At 45.8% G+C, this 19700-nt stretch overlaps 1 protein-coding gene across 1 annotated transcript; it reads right to left on the bottom strand.

Annotated features, from left to right (window-relative positions):
* Positions 1 to 1307: 1307 nt before the first annotated feature.
* LOC308390581 (5-hydroxytryptamine receptor 3A-like) lies at positions 1308 to 17240 on the bottom strand. Its single transcript, XM_080872755.1, has 11 exons — positions 17182 to 17240; positions 11751 to 11831; positions 10245 to 10408; positions 9767 to 9811; positions 9521 to 9630; positions 3172 to 3341; positions 2899 to 3059; positions 2536 to 2746; positions 2261 to 2440; positions 2065 to 2168; positions 1308 to 1829 (listed from the first exon to the last, which is right to left on the bottom strand). Exons 1-11 carry the CDS (start codon positions 17216 to 17218, stop codon positions 1602 to 1604), a joined length of 1491 nt encoding a protein of 496 aa, XP_080728881.1. The 5' UTR covers positions 17219 to 17240; the 3' UTR covers positions 1308 to 1601.
* Positions 17241 to 19700: the final 2460 nt, after the last annotated feature.

The raw sequence follows: 19700 nt of genomic DNA, 5'->3' as shown, positions 1-19700 counted from the left end.
TCCAATATAATCATAGAAGAAGTTATAGAAATGCTGAGCGGAAATGGGAAACAAACTTCCATGATCATTACCTTTACATGGAGTGCACTTTATAATTCAAAGAGTCAGTTGGTTGTGCAACAAACACACAAACACACAAAGATATACATAAGAAAAAAATAAAAAGCTTTTTAATGTTTATTCCAACAGGATACAGATGTAAATGAAAGATATACAACACTCATGAACTGCATTGCTTTATATTGCCATGCATATAATGTGATGTGAACTAAAGTTACAGTGAATAAATGTGAGTTCAAAGTGGACCGAAATATGAGGTCCATCACACAGTACAAATGTTATAAAGTGTAGGAAAAGGGGTCTAAATTAGGGCTGGGTATCGTCACTGATTTCTAGAATCGATTCAATTCCGATTCACAAGGTCCGAATCGAATCAATTCGATCCACGATTTGATTCAATTTGATTCGTTTAGATTTGAGATTGCCTCAGACAGTCAGAAATATTATAATTCAGATCATGCATCGGTACATCTCCATATTTTTACATCTATAATAAGAAAGCTGACACTTTCAAGACTTTATCAAAGGTGTGAGCATCACAGCAGAAGCCTTTGTGTCAAAGTAGATGAGGATAAAACACAGAAAAACATGAAGGCGATTTTCCAGGCCTCGGATTTTATAAAAATATTCTGCCGTAGATCAAAAACCAAAGAAAAACGTTAATCAACATATGAACATTACCTGATGCTGCTGAAGTGAAGCAGCGTCAGGGACACAGCTAAGCATTTTGCAATTTTGCATAAATTTAAAAAGATTAAATTTGTTCAGTAGCCTATTGAACAGGAGAAATTAGGCTTTCTTTTCAGAAGAAAGTAAAAGGAAAAAAACAGCGGCGGACAGCGCTGTAAACAACGGTAGACTAGTGCATAACAAGCAAGCGAATAATGCAGAAAACAGATTTTTAGACGGGAAACTGTTCTTGAAGTACAAAGAGAGAGAGAGAGAGAGAGAGCGCTGTGCATGAAGTGTGATTTTATCCTGGTGGAAGCAAAACAGCAAAAGTAAGAGGGAGTTCATGACGATGTTTATGTGAAGCCTAGTTTGGGTCTTCTTTTGCTGCTGGTTCGGTCAATATTGTTTGGAGAGAGATAAAACTAACAGCTTTAGAATCTAGCGCTAAACACAGAGCGCGGACCGGTCGAAACATCAGAATCAGCGAGCTGTCGGCTTTCAGCCCCGACCGTGTCCGTGCTGTCGGGTGAGAAAGGCGACATCTCACTGATTCTGATCCACGGTCCGCGCTTTGTGCAGAATCCGTGTACCTGCTCTCATTTACTGTTTTAGCTGTTTGGTGGTTGTTGAAATTTTGTGAGGTTTAACATGAGAATAAAATATATTTATATTAAAAAATCGATTCAGGATTTTAATGAATGATATCACGTTATCCAAGCTAGAATCGATTTTAATCGATAAATCGATAATCAAAACCGACCCCTAGTCTAAATGCATACTTTAGACTTGGACTTAATAAAGGAACAGAAACTTTTAGTTAAGTAAAGTTAATCCTCATGCTAATGATTTAAAGTAAAGTAACTTTCGGCCTACTCATCTTCAGCACTGTTCCACAATAAAATCATAATTGCCAAAAACACAGTCACTGTTGTCAAATAAAAAATGACAAAAACCCTGTTGATATGTTTTACTATATTGGTCCAGTAGCCGGACTTCTTGTTGGTACTGTGCAGAGTCACGGTTTTCCTAGTCTCCCGCAGGTCACCCGAGACTTTTTCCAGTGGAAAGAACATCTTCATCAGGTTGCAGCTACAACCCTGAAAAAATAGTTTTGTTGAAATGTAATCAATAACATTACATATACAGCCATTTATAGTCTAGTTGCTGCTACATTTCACACACTGATTTGTTTTCACATTGATTTAGTGAAAGTGTTTACTTTCAACACCCATGTTAGGGTTTGGGATAATCTCTCTCTCATGCAACATGATGTCTTTCATCAGTTTTTATATTTCACTTGAAAAACACTTAAAAGTCCAATTTAACTCCAACCTTTATAGTCAGTGGTGGCAGACTGTTGATTGATGTAGACACAGTTGGTCTTTCATCCACAGATACATCATGAACAGATGCACAATGACTACATCTCTTCATGTCTGGAATAAAAAAAATAGACGGGAAGAACAATGCAACACAGCTAGAATTACATAGATAGGTGACAGACAACGACTGCTACAATTAAGCACACCTCTAAAACAGCTGTGAAAGTTGGATATGTCCTGTTTCTCCTCACAGCACTCCACCAGGCTTTGGTTTCCATCTGTCTCATTATCCTGGGCTGGCGAGTCTTTCTCAATCAGATGCATCACCAAAATTGTCTCCAGGAGGCTGAGCAGCATCAGAGCAAAAACCCCAATGCAATAGACAGCTAAGGAGGGCATCCAGCATGAAAGTGGACAAATCACTTAATGACTTGATAGCTTGATTAATTCACTGCATGAAGTCAAATATGCTCTTCTTTACCTATAAGTGGAATACTGTCTGAAGAGCTGGGCAGAATCTCATTGAGAAGAAGCTGCATCACTGTGACAGCGAGCAGGACAGTGATCTTGAAGCCGAGCTTCTCACCTCCACTGTCTAATATCAGGAAGGAGGCTAAGTCCAGAACCAAGAAGAAGAAGACTGGCAGCAAGAAATTGGCAATGTAGAGGACAGACCTCCTCTTCATGGTAATCTGTCAATTTGCATGTGAGGTGGTTAATCATCCTACTCCTACTCTATATTGGACATGTATTATGGTCACAAAAAGGAAAGTAATGAAAAAGCAGCGAAATTGATTAATGCTTTTTTCCCCATTTCTGTGCAGCTGCTCCCAGAAATACTCACAGTGTAAACAATCATAAGTTGGTTGAAGTCAAATTCATTGACAGTTTTGGTGGTAACTGACATGTTGATAAACAGCCACTCGTATTGTGTCTGCATCACATTTCGAGACCATTCTGTGACCGTATTATTGGTTTCGTTGAATTGTAACTTTATTTCTTCATCTGAAGTGAAACATAAAAATAAAAGATCAGCAAGAAAGAAATATATATTTTTGTATCTGATGGTTTGGGTTTATAACTTCATGAACGGCACGCATATATGCTATGGGCTCACCAGAGTGCATGATAGACTTAAAGGAGAGGTTACACCTCTGAACATCAAAAGGGAATTTGTACACGTGCAGCTTGCAGGTGCTTACGATCACCTGGTCATTTCTGTATTCAACCAAACCACCGCTTTCAATGGAGAGATAAGGACTCGGAGAGGCTTTGTCTCTCTCTGTCCTGTAAGACAGAAAATTACAATCAGTTATAGCCACTCAAAAAAGCAGCATCAGTTATGACAAATAGGTAGACAGAATCCTACTCAAATCTTACTCTCCAGCTGAGGAGGATTAATGCATTAAGCCACCATGTCTTAATTACTTATGTTAGAATCCAGATAAAACCTGCAACATCAAGTGGCGACTTACACAAGAGTTTGTGTTAAATTACTTAATAATTTCAGCTAGAAATGATGGACTAGAAATTCTGACAAAGTTTGGTAACCAATGATCTCTTCCCTCCCAATTGTCCTCAGACACGCCTTTATCCACACCTCATCAAGCTCAGACCACCAGGATCAATACGAATGACCCACACAAACATGCCTGCGTGGGACAAAAATGAACCCTAGGGCTGTTCCACACAGAGTCCAACTGGTAATACCCACACATGGACCACAGAAGTTTTGCCCTTTGTTGCCCTCAAGAGCAAATCATACCTTTTCATCTCTGCTCTGGAGAATACAGCATCTGTTACTATGGAGAATGTACCCCATTAAGAACTGACCCATTTTCGTAGTATAAGAAAAACTAAGGATTTAATCTGTAGTTACTGGATAAGCCATGAGTACCATTCAGAGAAAGTTGGGAAATAGCTTTAAGATGGTGAAAGATGTACCCATAGGCCTCTTCCTTGATTCAGACATGGTCTTTCTTTTTTCATGTAAAGGAGCTACTCTAACTTGCATTCCTGTCATGGTCTGTGGAATGCGTGATGCTCGGGTAGCCACACCCCCGGGCTGGGCCATCACTAGCACACCTGCTCTCCATCCCGGTGATTACACGGAGATCCACTTAATCCGGCGCTGACGGATGCTCCACGCCAGTCCGTAGTCATCCCCACAGTGGTAACCAGACTTCCACGAAAAGTGTGCATTCTCTTCTGCTTGGAACTTTGTTTAACCTGCCTACTTCTGTCCAGATTTCTACTCGGCGTCTGCTACCTGCCTGTCCTCCGGCTCAACTGGATCTCGCGGCGCTCACCTGGCCCACTCGCCATTCCACGGACTTCCTGCCCCCACGGACTGCCACACTTCCCTCCCGAGCTCCCACGGTTCCGTTCTATCGTAAGCCCCTACTCTAACTCAGTCCTGATATGTTCTACCCGCTTCCTGGCTCCCTAGTAATCATCTCCCCTTTCTATTGCAGCCCCCCGCCGTCCCGATCCCGGCTTCCTCGTGTCATTGTTTCCCCGGATTTTTAGTTTCTGTTTTGCTCTCTACTTTCCCCGGGTCGCCTTTCGTTGTTTTAATAAAGTGTCTTTTTGTTAGCTCGGAGTCTGCGCCTGGATCCTTTCGTGCCCGCGCACCACGGCGCATGACAGTACGGACTGGCCAAGATGGATCCAGCAGACCCGATACGTTCAGCTATTAATAAGCAGGGTGCCATGCTCGGCCGACACGATCAGTTACTTTCTTCGCTTCAGGATCAGTATCAGGAGCTGAGCGAGAAACAGGGAGAGATGTGCGCTAAACAGCCCGACTCGGCGTACCGCTGTGTGACGTCTCCGCCGCCGGAACCCTTCCACGGCGAATTGGACCAGTGTGGGGGGTTCCTTTTTCAGTGTACTCTTTTCTTCAGTCGCTCGCCACTCGCCTTCCCCACTGACGCGGCCAAGATTTCCCACTTCGTGGGACTACTGAGGGGAAGGGCGTTGGCGTGGGCTGAAGCCTATTTATCTGCTAACCCGATACAGCGCTGCGACTTCGATGACTTCCTCGACGAGTTTAAAGCAACCTTCTCTCCGTCAGTTTCCGAGGATGATGCCGCTCAAAAGCTACTGGTGCTCCGCCAGGGTCGGCGTAGCGTTGCGGAGTATTTAGTGGAGTTTCGCACCGTGGCAACCGCTGTTGGCTGGCCCGATTCGGCCCTAAGGGGAATTTTTTTACGCTCCCTGAACGATCAGATGAAGGATCAGCTCGCGTTTCACGAGGCGGCTAAAACGTTCGAGGATTTGGTGTCACTCGCCCGTAGGATCGATAAGCGTCTACGGGAGAGGGAGGCCGAACGGCGGTCCAAGCCACCGAAACCCGTGTTGCACCCAGACTTTCGCGTGTCACTGCCCCTGTCCCCTTTTAGCTCTCCAGCGGCGTGCGCTCGCTCACAGTCTCCTCCTCCGCCGGAGCCGATGCAGATCGGGCGCTCTCGGCTCTCGCCGGAGGAGAGGGAACGCCGTTTTCGGGCCGGGGACTGCTTATACTGTGGGAAGCCGGGACACCGCATCGCCAGCTGCCCGGTTCGCCCAAACGGACCAGCTCACCGGTAGGTTCGGGGATACGGGTGGGCTGCACATTGAATACTATTAGACCCCGATTGATTGTGTCCGTTGCCATAATAACCAATAAAAAGACTGTCACATGCAGCGCATTAGTGGATTCTGGGGCGGAGCAGAATCTCATGGATGAAAGACTGGCTAAAGAGCTGGAAATTCCACTCACTCTGTTGGAACCTCCCCTCCCTGCGTCAGCGCTGAATAAACAAGTGTTTGCTTACATCACTCATCAGACCGCGCCCGTGACATTAGTCACTTCCGGGAACCACAACGAATCGCTTTCGTTCTTTACCTTCCCGTCTCCCGACACCCCGCTCGTGTTAGGCTACCCGTGGCTGCAAAGACATAATCCCCACATCGATTGGGCAGGAAGCAAGATCGCCAGTTGGAGTTTGTTCTGCCTTGCGAATTGCCTGAGATCAGCAGTTCTCGCTCCACCCACTAACCCGACCCCACCTGTTACACAAGCACCTGACCTCTCCTCCATCCCACCCGAATACCACGACTTACAGGAAGTGTTTAACAAAGACAAGGCTTGCTCTCTGCCACCACACCGCCCCTATGACTGCGCCATCGACCTGCTACCTGGTGCCCCGCTGCCCTCCGGCCGGTTGTACAACCTGTCTCGCCCCGAGAGGGAGTCTATGGAAAACTACATCCGAGAATCACTCGCGGCCGGTATCATTCGACCCTCTTCTTCCCCAGTCGCTGCGGGCTTCTTCTTCGTGGGGAAAAAGGACGGTTCGCTGCGGCCATGCATTGACTACCGGGGCTTAAATGACATCACCGTAAAGAACAAGTACCCTCTTCCGTTGATTAACTCTGTTTTTGGCTCTCTCCAGGAAGCCACCGTTTTCACAAAACTGGACCTGCGAAACGCATACCATCTGGTCCGAATAAGGGAGGGGGACGAGTGGAAAACCGCTTTTAACACGCCACTGGGCCACTTCGAGTATTTGGTTATGCCATTCGGCTTAACTAACGCCCCTGCGGTTTTTCAGACGCTAGTGAATGATGTGCTCCGAGACTTCCTGAACGTGTTTGTTTTTGTATACTTGGATGACATCCTCGTTTTTTCCAGGACCATGGAGGAGCATCACGTTCACGTCCGGAGCGTCCTGCAACGGTTACTGGAAAACAGACTGTTTGTCAAAGCAGAAAAATGCGAGTTTCACGCCTCATCGGTTTCCTTTTTGGGCTATGTCTTAGCAGGAGGACAGGTGAAGACGGACCCAGCTAAGATCAAGGCGGTTCTGGAGTGGCCAGTCCCGGATTCGTGGAAGAAGCTCCAATGCTTTCTCGGGTTCGCGAACTTCTACCGACGTTTCATTCGAAACTACAGCCACGTCGCCGCGCCTCTCACTCGCCTCACTTCTCCTAAGGTACCTTTCACCTGGCCCCTGGAGGCCCACACAGCGTTCACCAAATTGAAGGCATTGTTCACTACGGCGCCCATTCTGCTCCACCCCGACACCACCAAACAATTCATCGTCGAGGTGGACGCGTCCGACACCGGAGTCGGGGCTGTTCTCTCTCAGCGGTCTGGACCTCAAGGTAAGCTCCAGCCGTGCGCCTACTTCTCTCGCCGGCTCACCCCTACTGAAAGAAATTATGACGTAGGCGATAAGGAGCTCTTGGCCATAAAACTCGCCTTGGAGGAGTGGCGCCACTGGCTGGAGGGAGCCGAGCAGCCTTTTCTCATATGGACGGACCATAAGAATCTAATTTATCTTAGGACTGCTAAAAGGTTAAACTCTCGCCAAGCCCGCTGGTCCCTGTTTTTTACACGCTTTAACTTCACTCTCTCGTATCGCCCAGGTTCACGGAATGCCAAGCCAGATGCGCTCTCCCGCCAGTACTCCCCAGACACGGAGACATCGTCACCAACCACCATTCTCCCCCCAACCTGTGTGGTGGGCGCCCTCTCCTGGGATGTTGAGGAGGTTATCCGCCAGGCCCTCCCGGGAGACCCTGACCCGGGTACCGGACCCCCCGGACGGCGTTTTGTCCCCGCTGCTGCCCGCGGAGCGGTAATCCATTGGGTCCACACTGCACGTTTTTCGTGTCACCCTGGCGTGAGCAGAACCATTGGTCTTCTCAAACGGCATTTCTGGTGGAAGACTTTACGACAAGATGCGAGGGAGTACGTGGCTGCCTGCACTGTCTGCGCCCGCAACAAATTGTCCACTAAGCACCCAGCGGGCCTGCTCCATCCGCTCAGCACGCCTCACCGGCCTTGGTCTCATATCTCATTAGATTTCATTACCGGTCTTCCTTGTTCCTCGGGAAAGAGCGTCATCCTCACCATCATCGACCGGTTCTCTAAAGCCGCCCACTTCGTCCCGCTACCGAAACTACCCTCCGCCCCTGACACAGCCCTAGCCCTAATTGAAAACGTGTTCCGGCTCCATGGTATTCCCCTTGACATCGTCTCAGACCGAGGCCCACAGTTCACTTCACAAGTGTGGAGGACCTTTTGTTCCATTTTGGGCGCGAGAGTTAGTTTAAGCTCGGGTTTCCATCCGCAATCTAACGGCCAGACCGAGCGGCTTAACCAGGAGCTAGAGGCTGCGCTACGGTGCATGGCGTCCCAAAACCCCACTTCCTGGGTCACCTTTCTGCCCTGGGTTGAATATGCACATAACTCACTTACCTCGTCTGCCACAGGTTTGTCCCCGTTCGAGGCATCCCTCGGTTATCAGCCTCCTCTTTTCCCTGAAGACGAACTCGGTCTCGCAGTCCCCTCCGCTCGGCACCATCTCCGGCGCTGCCAGCGGGTCTGGCTCAGGGCCCGCCAAGCTCTCCTGCGGACGAAGGAACAGCACACACGCCATGCCAACCGCCGTCGCACCCCCGCCCCCGACTATCAGCCGGGGCAGAAGGTCTGGCTGGCCGCCAAAAACATTCCGCTGCGTGTGTCCTCCCGGAAGCTGGCCCCCCGCTTCATTGGCCCGTATGAAGTTGATGCGGTTGTTAACCCGGCGGCAGTTCGGCTCAAGCTCCCTACTTCCTGGCGCATACATCCCACGTTCCACGTTTCCCAGGTCAAACCTGTCCGCCGCAGCCCATTGTGCCCTCCGTCCGAGCCCCCTCCTCCCGCCCGGCTTGTCGCCGGTCACCCGGCCTATGCGGTCCGGCGCATCGTGGCTGAGCGCCGGCGTGGGCGTGGGTGGCAGTTCCTGGTGGACTGGGTGGGGTACGGTCCCGAGGACCGCCTCTGGGTTCCGCGTTCCTTCATTCTGGACCCGTCCCTCATCGCTGATTTCCGCGCTTCTCTCCGCAGGCCGCAGTCCGGTCGGTCGCCTGGGGGCGACCCTTGAGGGGGGGGCACTGTCATGGTCTGTGGAATGCGTGATGCTCGGGTAGCCACACCCCCGGGCTGGGCCATCACTAGCACACCTGCTCTCCATCCCGGTGATTACACGGAGATCCACTTAATCCGGCGCTGACGGATGCTCCACGCCAGTCCGTAGTCATCCCCACAGTGGTAACCAGACTTCCACGAAAAGTGTGCATTCTCTTCTGCTTGGAACTTTGTTTAACCTGCCTACTTCTGTCCAGATTTCTACTCGGCGTCTGCTACCTGCCTGTCCTCCGGCTCAACTGGATCTCGCGGCGCTCACCTGGCCCACTCGCCATTCCACGGACTTCCTGCCCCCACGGACTGCCACACTTCCCTCCCGAGCTCCCACGGTTCCGTTCTATCGTAAGCCCCTACTCTAACTCAGTCCTGATATGTTCTCCCCGCTTCCTGGCTCCCTAGTAATCATCTCCCCTTTCTATTGCAGCCCCATTAGCTGTAGCTTAATGCCTTATTGCTAGTGACTGTATGGTCTGTGTGAGTTTATGTGCATATATGTTAAACTTACATCTCTGAAATAGTTATATCTGGCATCCACAAATATTCAGTAGGAATTGTTATTTGTTTAATTCCACAGAATTGATCTGGATCCCACTTAGTGTACTCGTTTTTCCATGACTAGTCAGAGGGATACAAATAAGAGGAAAGAGATACAAACAAGGAGAAAAAGACAAAAGATGAAAACACGTAATTTCAAGCAATTTCAATTTCAACAATACTGTGAAAATTGATGTATTTGAAAGAGAAAACTCACCAAATAAACCCAAATGTAAGAAATTAAGGTCTGGTCAATTTCTCTCTGTGAACAAAGAAATCAAGCAGTGTTCAAGCTCAAATGGTTGAGCCTGACTTGTGCCACAGTAATCCTAGAAAGACCTGGGTAAGATCAACAGTATGCAGCCTCCAATAGACAAGAAAAACCCAACATCTGGGAAGTCTTAAATGGTCTTAGACAACTAACAGAAGCATAGAAGGCCACAAAAAGACAGACATTGATGTATTCATAGATGAAGCTTATGGATCTCCATAATTAAGAGAATACCAAACTGAGAGAATACATGACATGGAAAACTGAAATTATGCATATGAAGCAGACAAATATGCACCAATTGAGCAGACTTTTGACATTATTTTATTATCGAAAGAAACAAACTATTTGGTAACAAAAATGTCCATTATCATTTATTCAAACTAAAACACACAAACATACACAAGTAGCTTGAACAACTTACCATATCCAGAATAGCGTAGAGTTTCATGTCAAGCACAACATCTGTATGATGACTGTTGTTTATAATGGGCCGGCTCACAGTGTACTTAATACTGTCTTTACTTAGATCCAGGTGCTGTACAATAGCCTGAAAATTGCAGAGTTTCTCCACTTCCACTTCATTATCTAAAAGGACACATAAAAAGACATTCTTGACATTGATGTTATGATATGAAAACAATAAAGCAGCTTCTGTGCTTTCATTTCAGATTTTCAATTTATTGCAGGTCTGGATAACTGTGTCAAGAAAACAAAAAACAAACAAACAACAAAAACAGACGACATCACTTGTTGGCATGTACAGTACTGTGGAAACGCCTTCAGTCATCTTTATTTTCTTTATATTTTGCTATTAAAAGTGAAGAGATTAATTGAAAGGTTAGCAAGCATACATGTAATTACTGTATATGAAGCAAAAACTTCATTTATACAATTCCAGCTTGAAATTCAACACTTCGTATAAAAAACAATATTATCCAACATAGTCTGAGCTCTCTTAGGCAAACTTTCTTGTAATTTCTTAAAGTAGTCTTCAGTAGTAGTTTTCTAATCTTCACTAAGGACATTCAAAGCTCTTCTTTGGATGTTAGTGGCCTTTTGTTCTATTATCTGTCATAATGATTTCACATTATTTAATTAATTTCGAGGTCTATCTTTGACTGTTAGTTTTCCATTCTGTGCTTTTGTATCCATTTTATTCTTTTACTGCATTAGCAGTGTGGTTGCCAAGCTAAAAAAAATAAATAAATAAAGATGCTGATCAGCTGCTCCTGTATACCTGATCAAAATCTGACAGTACTTTTCTGCATTCATACTTCAAACAGTTTTGACTGGCTCCCGAACCCCACTGGCTTGAGTGAAGCCCCACATCATAACAAAACCTCCATCATGTTTCACAGTTGGCTGTGGTACCTCTCTGCTGAGCTCCTCTATACATATAGACAAAGGTTTCAATCCAAAAGTACAAATTTTGGATTCTTCAGTCTACAAAACTTGTTGCGACTGATTATCAGTTCTTGTGTAATTTGACATACCTCAGCCTTTTCACCCTGAGCCTCTTGACAGCCTCCATTCCACTGAGACCATTTCTGTTGAGGCTTTGGTGAATGGCAGGTGGGGCTGAAGGGCCAGATCCATCTCTTAGCCCTGTATCAGATCTTTGTTGGATTGTTTTTTGTTTCTTAAAGCCATGAACTTGAGATACTGTTTGTGTGCTCATGTTCGGATGAGGTTTTTGACTAATAGCTCTTTGAGAATTGCTTTGTTGGTGCAAAAATACTATTTTATGTCAGTCAAACTGTGTTATCCTCTGTCATAGGCTTAAGAAAATGGTTAGGTGGAAGTGCTGGAATGAAAACGACTCCCAAGGAGAGAAAAACTGAGAGACTGGAAATAAGAGGTGGCAAAAGACTTTAAGAGAGAGAGAGAGAGAGAGAGAGAGAGCGAGATAGAGAGAGACGCTATGTACCTCTTATAGTGGTCTCACTGGTCATCTGTTGATCTTCCTGTAGCTCTGAACTGGATGCATTTTCAGCTGACAATGAGTGTACTAATTTTTAAAAATAAAAAATGTGTTAATATGACTTGCTTTACTTTAATATGTGGTTAGAATTAATTTGAGGTTTTATTTAAAAATGCAGTGTCATGAATAACTGTGTGGCAGGCAGGATGCTGAACCAAACACAAAACTCTGGAAACAGTATGAACTCAATTCAATTGCTGAACAATGACAAACAAAGGAAGTCCAAAAACACACACAGAGCGAGATATGAAAATTAAAAACTAGGAATAATGGAACCAAGAAACACAGAGCAGGGGAGCACACAGCAAAGTGAGATGACACGGAAAAGGGCAAGAGGAGAGAATATTTACACAAGGTAAAACAGGTGGGAAACAAATCGGTGAAAATGAGACAAAGGAAATGAAATGAAATGAAAAGCACAAGAAACCAAGACACCAAAATCTGTTTGATTTTGGTGTCTTGGTGTCCAAAAACAACCACAGAGTTAAGACTGGAGGAACAGAATGGGGTCATGAAAGAGAACTAACAAATATAAGGAAACATTATGAGCAAAGAAGTAAAGGCAAAAATATCAGAGACATAAAAGCACAAGAATAAAATCATAAACAACAACTTTGATAAAATCCTTTCACGAAGCCCAAAGCAAACCTTGAACCACAAAACTGAAAAACTCAGGTTTAAGACTCAGGGATTATGACACTAATGGATGTTAGATATCACAGGAAAATATATCGTACGGTTACAGTGTAACCTTGGTTCTCTTAGTGGGAGACTATCTCTCCACACCGTTACATATTCCATATGTACGGAGTACAAGCCCCCTGGTCGTGGTGTGTGGATATTTCTTTAAGACACTCCAGCACGCCCGGCTACGCCCCACAGCTTACGTATAAAACAGCTGTGTGGACGTGACACCGGTGATGATCAGAACGCATCTCCGAGCGGCCTCACGGTGGAGAGATAGTCTCTCACTAAGAGAACCAAGGTTACACTGTAACCATACGTTCTCTAGCATATCGAGACTATCTCTCCACATATTCCATATGTACGGGGTAACTCTGTAAGACACCCCGCGAGGAGACAGTGCACCACCGAGAGTGAAGGTGCCGGGAGTCAGTGACAACGCACCAAGAGAGACACCACCCTGGTCAGGGCTTCGCAATGCGAAGGCCGAGCCAGGGGGTGGAGGCAGCAGTCTGCAGACGCTAGACTGCTCTGAACCGGTCATGCAGGACACAGGACCGCAAGTGATTGGCCGCTCAAGGTCAGCCCGGGAACCGCGAGGCAGACCGGCAGGGAACGCAGCACACCGAGCTACCAAGTAGCATCCCGCTGGTCGCATAGGCCTACGACATGAGGGCAATGCCAGACAGAGAGTCGGCGCTACAGGCTGGAGAACTCTCACTCGCCACAGCGAGGTCCGACTGGCGTGTACGCCGGCGAAGCGGGCAACACGCCAGGGGAACACAGCCAGCAACCGCAGGTGAAGCTTTGGATGTGACCCGTCCATCCTCAAAGCCGAAGCCACCCCGAGCTGTTCACAGACAGGGAGGGGGGGGGCTGGCAGCCTAGCCGGCATAAGTGGAGGGCTGAGCAAGGCGATGACCCGAAGGTCCACCCCCAGCACCGTCACCACGTGCTTGTCTGTAGACAGAGGAGCCTCAAGAGTGAACTCGCAATGAGACACTCGAGATCATACACAAAGTCCCAGCTACTGGGCGTCCCCGTGCTGGCCGTGTAAGTCCGTGACACACAGGCAAAGCACAGACAGGGAGCCAGCATCGCAGGCTGGGGGACACTCACTCGCTTGCTAAGGCATCAGACACAGCGAGGATCGACCGGCGGGCAAGCCGGCAAATGCGGCAACATGCCAGGAGAACACAGCCTGCAGTCGCAGCAGCCTATATGCCAGACAGAGACTGGCCAAGGAGGCTGGAGAACACACATTTGCTGGCTGACGTATCAGACATAGCGAGGCCCGACTATTGCTGCATTCGCTGGCTTACACGCCAGGGGAACACAGCAAGCAGCTGTAGTGCAGCCGCTGGAGAGGAGCTCCAAGCCAGGGACGCGACCCACAGGTCGCCCCAGGGCCAAGCGGCACAACACACTCGCTGGCTGACTTATCAGACACAGCGAGGCCTGGCTAACACGCAACGGGTGAACCGCCTGCAGGGAGCCAGGCGCTGTGGGCTGGAGAACACTCACTCGCTGAGCATCAGACACAGCGAGGTCCAGCTGGCGCGTAAACCGGCGAAGCGCGGGCAATACGCCAGGGGAACACAGCCTGCAGCAGCAGCAGTAGCAGCAGCAGCAGAGGCTGAAGCTGCAGTCAGAGCCGAGAAGCCGCCCCACTCGAGCAATGACAGGAGCCCTGCTGGCCGTGTGAACCGCGCACTGCGGGCAACACACTAGGCTGTAGAATGCCACTCGCCGCAGCGAGGTGCGACTGGCGTGGAAGCCGGCGAACGTGGGCAAACACCAGGGCAACACAGCCTACCAAGCCACTCGAGCACAGCAGCTGGCTATCGCTGTGACAGAAGCCCGCGATATGCGGATGATGCCCCAGAAGGGAAGGCGGAGCCACCACCTAGAGAAGTCAAGCCACAACAGAGACTTGCCTGGCACTAGGCAGTGACACAGTGCCAGGGAGAAAGAGCCTGTCGAAGCATCTCGGCCACTCAGTGGATTAGCCCAGGGAGGACGAGGCCCAGGGCCTGTCCCAGGAGTAGAGCAGCTGACCTGCACCAACCACGATAGGGGAGGTGCTGGTGGCTCAGGCCACTAAGGGCCCAAGTGAGGAGCAACCCAAGGTTCATCACCAGTGCATAGCAGCCACTCTGCAGAGTCTATAGACAGGGGGCCAGCAGAGGGGGCCTGATGAGACACTAACAGACAGACGGGAGGTGTCAACTCACTGAGCGGGCACCTGCTGGCCATGTGACCCACGATACAGGGGAAACCCACTAGATGGAGAGCCAGCGCTGCGTGCTGGAGAACACCCACTCAGCGACTGACATATCAGACACAGCAAGGTCCGACTGGCGTGTGAGTCGGCGAACCGTGGGCTATACGCCAGAGGAACACAGCCCGCAGCAGCAGTACAGCTGCAAGACGCAGGGCCAAGGCAGGGATGCAACCTGTAGGGTCCATTCAACCACGGAGCCGCCCAGCCGTCCACAGACGGGGGGGCTGGCAGTCCAGCCCGCTGATGGCTAAGCGGGGACTTAACCCAAAGGTCTGCCCCAGGGCTAAGCGGTCGCAAGCGCTGTCCGCAGACAGGGGAGCAGCAGGTGTGAACTTCGAAATGAGACACAGTGCGGCAGGCTGGAGAACACTCACTCGCCGGCTGAAAAATCAGACACAGCCAGGCACAGCCACACTGCTCGTGCCTACCGTAAAAAGGCAAAATGCCATTCACAGACATGTTTGGGACGGTGGGCTGCCATACTTCTTCTACCAAGCAAGGGGGCGGGGCCACACGCTAACCAGGAAGGTAGCCGGTGTCGTGCCAAACTAGATATCACCAACAGAATTTGTTTCCCCTGCGTCGGGAGCACACGCTGGACTGTCCAAATCACGGACAAACAGTATCCCACATTGTTGATTTTTAGTTTACAAACACTTCTTATAATGACTAACTACTCCTGACATTTTTGAGATGTTAGCTCTTTATACAACGAAGTTATAGTGGGATACAAATAATATCAGGCTGATCCTGACACAATTTGTTCCCCCTATGTAAATCACGGACAAACAGTATCCCACATTGCTGATTTTTAGTTCACAAACACTTTTTATTATGAAGCATTACTCCTGAAACTTTGGAGGATTTAGCTCTTTATATAGTAAAGTTACAGGAGAATAAAAATAGTTATCAGCCAAAATGTTAATGGTTTGTTAAAATAATCCCATCTGATACCCCGTGAGCAATAAACATATAATTTTCTGTTGTAACCCCCAAACTGAATGGTAATGTAATGATACTAATTTTTCACTTTTTCACAAAATGAATGGTCAAAATGAATGAAGCGTTGGCCGGCACTTAAGCCTGTTTTTTTTTTCGAGGCGATATGCCAGGGAAGGGGGACCAACCAAGGGAAAGCAAGGGCTAGCTAGGGGGTACCAAGCTAAGGGATACCAGGGGAATAGCGGGGAACACCAGGGCACACAGGGGGAATCTACCAGGGGAGAGGCAGCGCCCACGGAGGATGCCGAAGCACGCTCCTGACGGACGCACATTCATACCCCACTCTCAAGGCTCTCTCTCTCACTCACTCTCTCTCTCTCTCTCTCTCACACACACACACACACTCTCTCTCTCTCTCTCACTTACACACACAAACACACACACACTGGTGTCACGTCCGCACAGCTGTTTTATACATAAGCTATGGGGCGTAGCCGGGCGTGCTGGAGTGTCTTAAAGAAATATCCACACGCCACGACCAAGAGGGCTCCTACCCCGTACATATGGAATATGTAAAGGTGTGGAGAGATAGTCTAGAGAACAAATGTTTAAATTAAGTCATTTTACAGTTGACACTGACAATTATCAGTTCAGTTTGATTGCAACACATCTGAAAAAAGCTGGATGGGGAAAAAACGGCTGAAAAAGTAAAATAACAAAAAAGAACTAGCTGGAGAAACATTTTGCAAACCATTAGGTTAATAGCAGGAAGCCAGTGAGCATGATTAGATGTAAAAAGACCGTCTGAGCAAAGCAGATTTTCTCAGAAGTAAAGCTGGGCAGAAAATCAATAATCTACGAAAAAACTGTATTTTAAATAGTAGAACAACTTCAGAATAATATTCCTCAATATAAAATTGTGAAGACTTTGAATGTCTCATCATCTACAGGACATAATATCATCAAAAGATTCTAAGAATCTTAAACCTCTGGGAATTTAAGACTTATCTATAGCAACACATTTGTAGCTAAAGAGTCCAGGTTCCAAAATGCCTGCCTGCAGTCCATCTGAAAACATTTTGTACATCTTCATATTGAATATACTTTATTAAATATACTTAATATATACTTATAATATATACTTAATATACTTAATATACTTAAGTTTAAATCCGTCTGAGTTACTAGATACCAGATGTGTTATCTTTCTTTCTCTCTTTCTTTTTATTTTATATCTCTGATCTATTAATTACAAAAAAGTGGAATTTAATTTAGTAAACAAGATATATTTACTGGGAAATTATAGAGGAACCTGTTCTTGCACTGAAATGCAATCTATTACAAGTAAAGAAGCGTTACTGATTAAAATAAAATAAAATATAAAAATATATTTATACTCATAAAAAATAAAGTAAATTAAATGGTATAAATTGTCATCTCCATTTAATTAGAATAATCTGAGCTTACCCACAAGTAACAGCAGGAAGAAGAAACTTGCAATCATTGTAGCCTTGAGAGACCAGAGAGCTTTTTCACCCTCTCTGTGGTGTCTTGAGAGTTTTCTATTTTCCTCTATTGATGTCATAGCCCTGCCCAACAGAGGGTGGGGCAAATTGTATCTATCCTAACAGAGTGGTAACAAAAGCTTAAACACTAATTTGTTTAAGCTTTTGTTTTTAAAAAAAGCCATGGAATTAATATTTTTCCTGCATTCAACCAAACCCTTAATATTCTATTTTCCAGCTCAAACTTTTACGTTCCTGTCATTAATCTGGTTGATTATTGTATTTTCTTTCTATTTTGAATAAAAGTTAACTTTTTTTTAAACAGTATCAATATTTAATCATTAAAAGTAATTGAATCAGACTGATTACATACCAATCTAAACAATAGAAGAGCTTTAACTCTGGCTTTTAATTAAAAACATTAATAGAAAACAATTGAAAATGTGCTGGTATTATGGATGATTATGAATTAAGAAAACAAAACATTTTTTCTAAATTTATTGTCTATTTCCTTCTGCATGTGTCTTTAAATAGATGTTTCTACAGATAAAATTTCACTAATGTTCATTGTACTGGTCTTGTTTGTGGAATTGGTGTGCTTTATAAGAATCTACAGATGATTTTAGAGCATTTTAGAGCATCCAGGTAATAAAGGCATGTGAATCCACAATTCATGTCCAGGTTGTGTAAATGTTGTAAAACTGTATCAGACTTGCAAACAACAGATCCTATGTCACCGGAATATACAAAACTGAATTATATCTAGACAGCCACACATTTCTTTATCATCTTTCAGATGTTCAGATATTTATCAATCAAAGCAGCAAAATATGAATGTGAGGAGAAGAAAACATATTTCAGCGCTCGATCAGGAGACGCAGTTCGGTCCCATTTGGCAAAAAGAGAAAGTTGATAACTGTGATCTTATTGTTGCTTTATCAGTAATCAGTGATCAGACACTGAAAATATTCAAGTTCATTACGTACTGCTGTTCCAATGTCAGCATTCATTTTTATCCATTAAGATATCAGTGCTTTAAAAAAAATCAAGCATGAAAATTGTGTTTTCCTTGCACTAGGAAAAAGCAAAACAAATACATTTATGTTAAAAGAAAGAATTATTATGTGACAGTGTAGTCTGACCCTAATAGGAACAGTACACATTCGTACATTCAGAGTTGTGAGTAGTGCAACCATGCTGAATGGATGTTAAGGTATGCAATTAGGTTTTGCATCTACAGTGAAGTAGGTAGAACACGGACAATGACATTTCCAGGAATACTTACAGTGTAAACAACTATAGACTGACTGAAGCCAAAATGGTTGACACTGTTATTAGTGACTGACATGTTAATGAGGAGATACTCTCACTATCATATTCCTACATGTAAACAGGAATGTAAAAATAACTGAGCAGATCAGGAAGGAATATATATATATTTTGTGGTATATGGTTGTATGTGTTCTTGACACCTTGAACACTCATTGGTTTTATAAGCAAAAGAAACACACAAAATATTTGGCAAAGGAAATATCAATATGAAAACCATCAAAAAATCAATCAATGGTTTCATTTCAGTGATTACTTCTGCAATATAATGAGTGTGGTTCATAATAGGTGTCTTCTGACTGTCTTTGCTCCATTTCCATTTCTTCAGAAATCATATCACGCATGCTGTGTCGGAGATTAAATTCATGACATTAAAACAATGAAGCAATTTCCATGCTTTCATTTTTTTCTCATTAAAAACACTGGAACGCTGGTTGTCATCAGGGATCCAAATGACATAGTCACATGTATTTACACTGATTTGTGTTCATACAGTTATGTGTAGCCTATTTGCACAGTAAAGTGCTATGTATTGAGACATAATGAAAAAAAAGTCACCTGATAATTAAAAAAAACCCACATGAGTGTGTGGTTGTTTTGCCCTTTCCTTTTTGTATTGCTCCACCCCTAGGTCACAAGACTCCTCCCAGTGGGTGTGTCTTAAGTTAAAAGTTAAAGCACTCTCACTAGGAGGGTGGACATTGGTAGGAGCTGATTATTGTCACTATTTCTGGACCACCATAAAACTGGAAGTTGAACCCTTACCCTGTCATCCTTGATTTTTATTCAGTGGGAAGACTGGAGAGCACTGCAGCGACAAATGGTAGGTGGTGTGTGTGTGTGTGTGTGTGTGTGTGTGTGTGTGTGTGTGTGTGTGTGTGTGTGTGTGTGTGTGTGTGTGTGTGAGAGAGAGAGAGAGAGAGAGACCATGTGAGAGATATGTGGGTGTATAGATTTCTTTTACAGACAACACCACAGTTCTCCCTCTGGATACTTGTAATAAAGAAACCTCTTCCTCTTCCACCTCTATGTGATTTAAAGGATGCACTTGACTCAGCTGAAGTGCTTTGTAGGAGTAGGAGTGTAGGATGGATGTGGTTATACTATATCTGAGGATTACGGACTCAGTGGTGTTGCAGAGACTGTTCTTCA

The sequence above is a fragment of the Rhamphochromis sp. 'chilingali' genome (assembly GCF_963969265.1).
Source record: "Rhamphochromis sp. 'chilingali' genome assembly, chromosome: 22".
Classification (NCBI taxonomy): Eukaryota; Metazoa; Chordata; class Actinopteri; order Cichliformes; family Cichlidae; genus Rhamphochromis; species Rhamphochromis sp. 'chilingali'.
Note: the sequence above shows the minus strand (reverse complement) of the source record. Positions and strands in the feature narration are given on the sequence as shown.

Bases quoted from the DNA above. Each gene is read 5' to 3' on its own strand.
- LOC308390581 (XM_080872755.1), bottom strand. From the start codon at position 17,218: ATGATTGCAAGTTTCTTCTTCCTGCTGTTACTTGTGG. The intron at 9,812-10,244 runs GTAAGTTGTTCA...CTTTGTTCACAG, and splicing joins TCTACGCTATTCTGGATATG to AGAGAAATTGACCAGACCTT. The intron at 9,631-9,766 runs GTGAGTTTTCTC...CCCTCTGACTAG, and splicing joins CTTACATTTGGGTTTATTTG to TCATGGAAAAACGAGTACAC.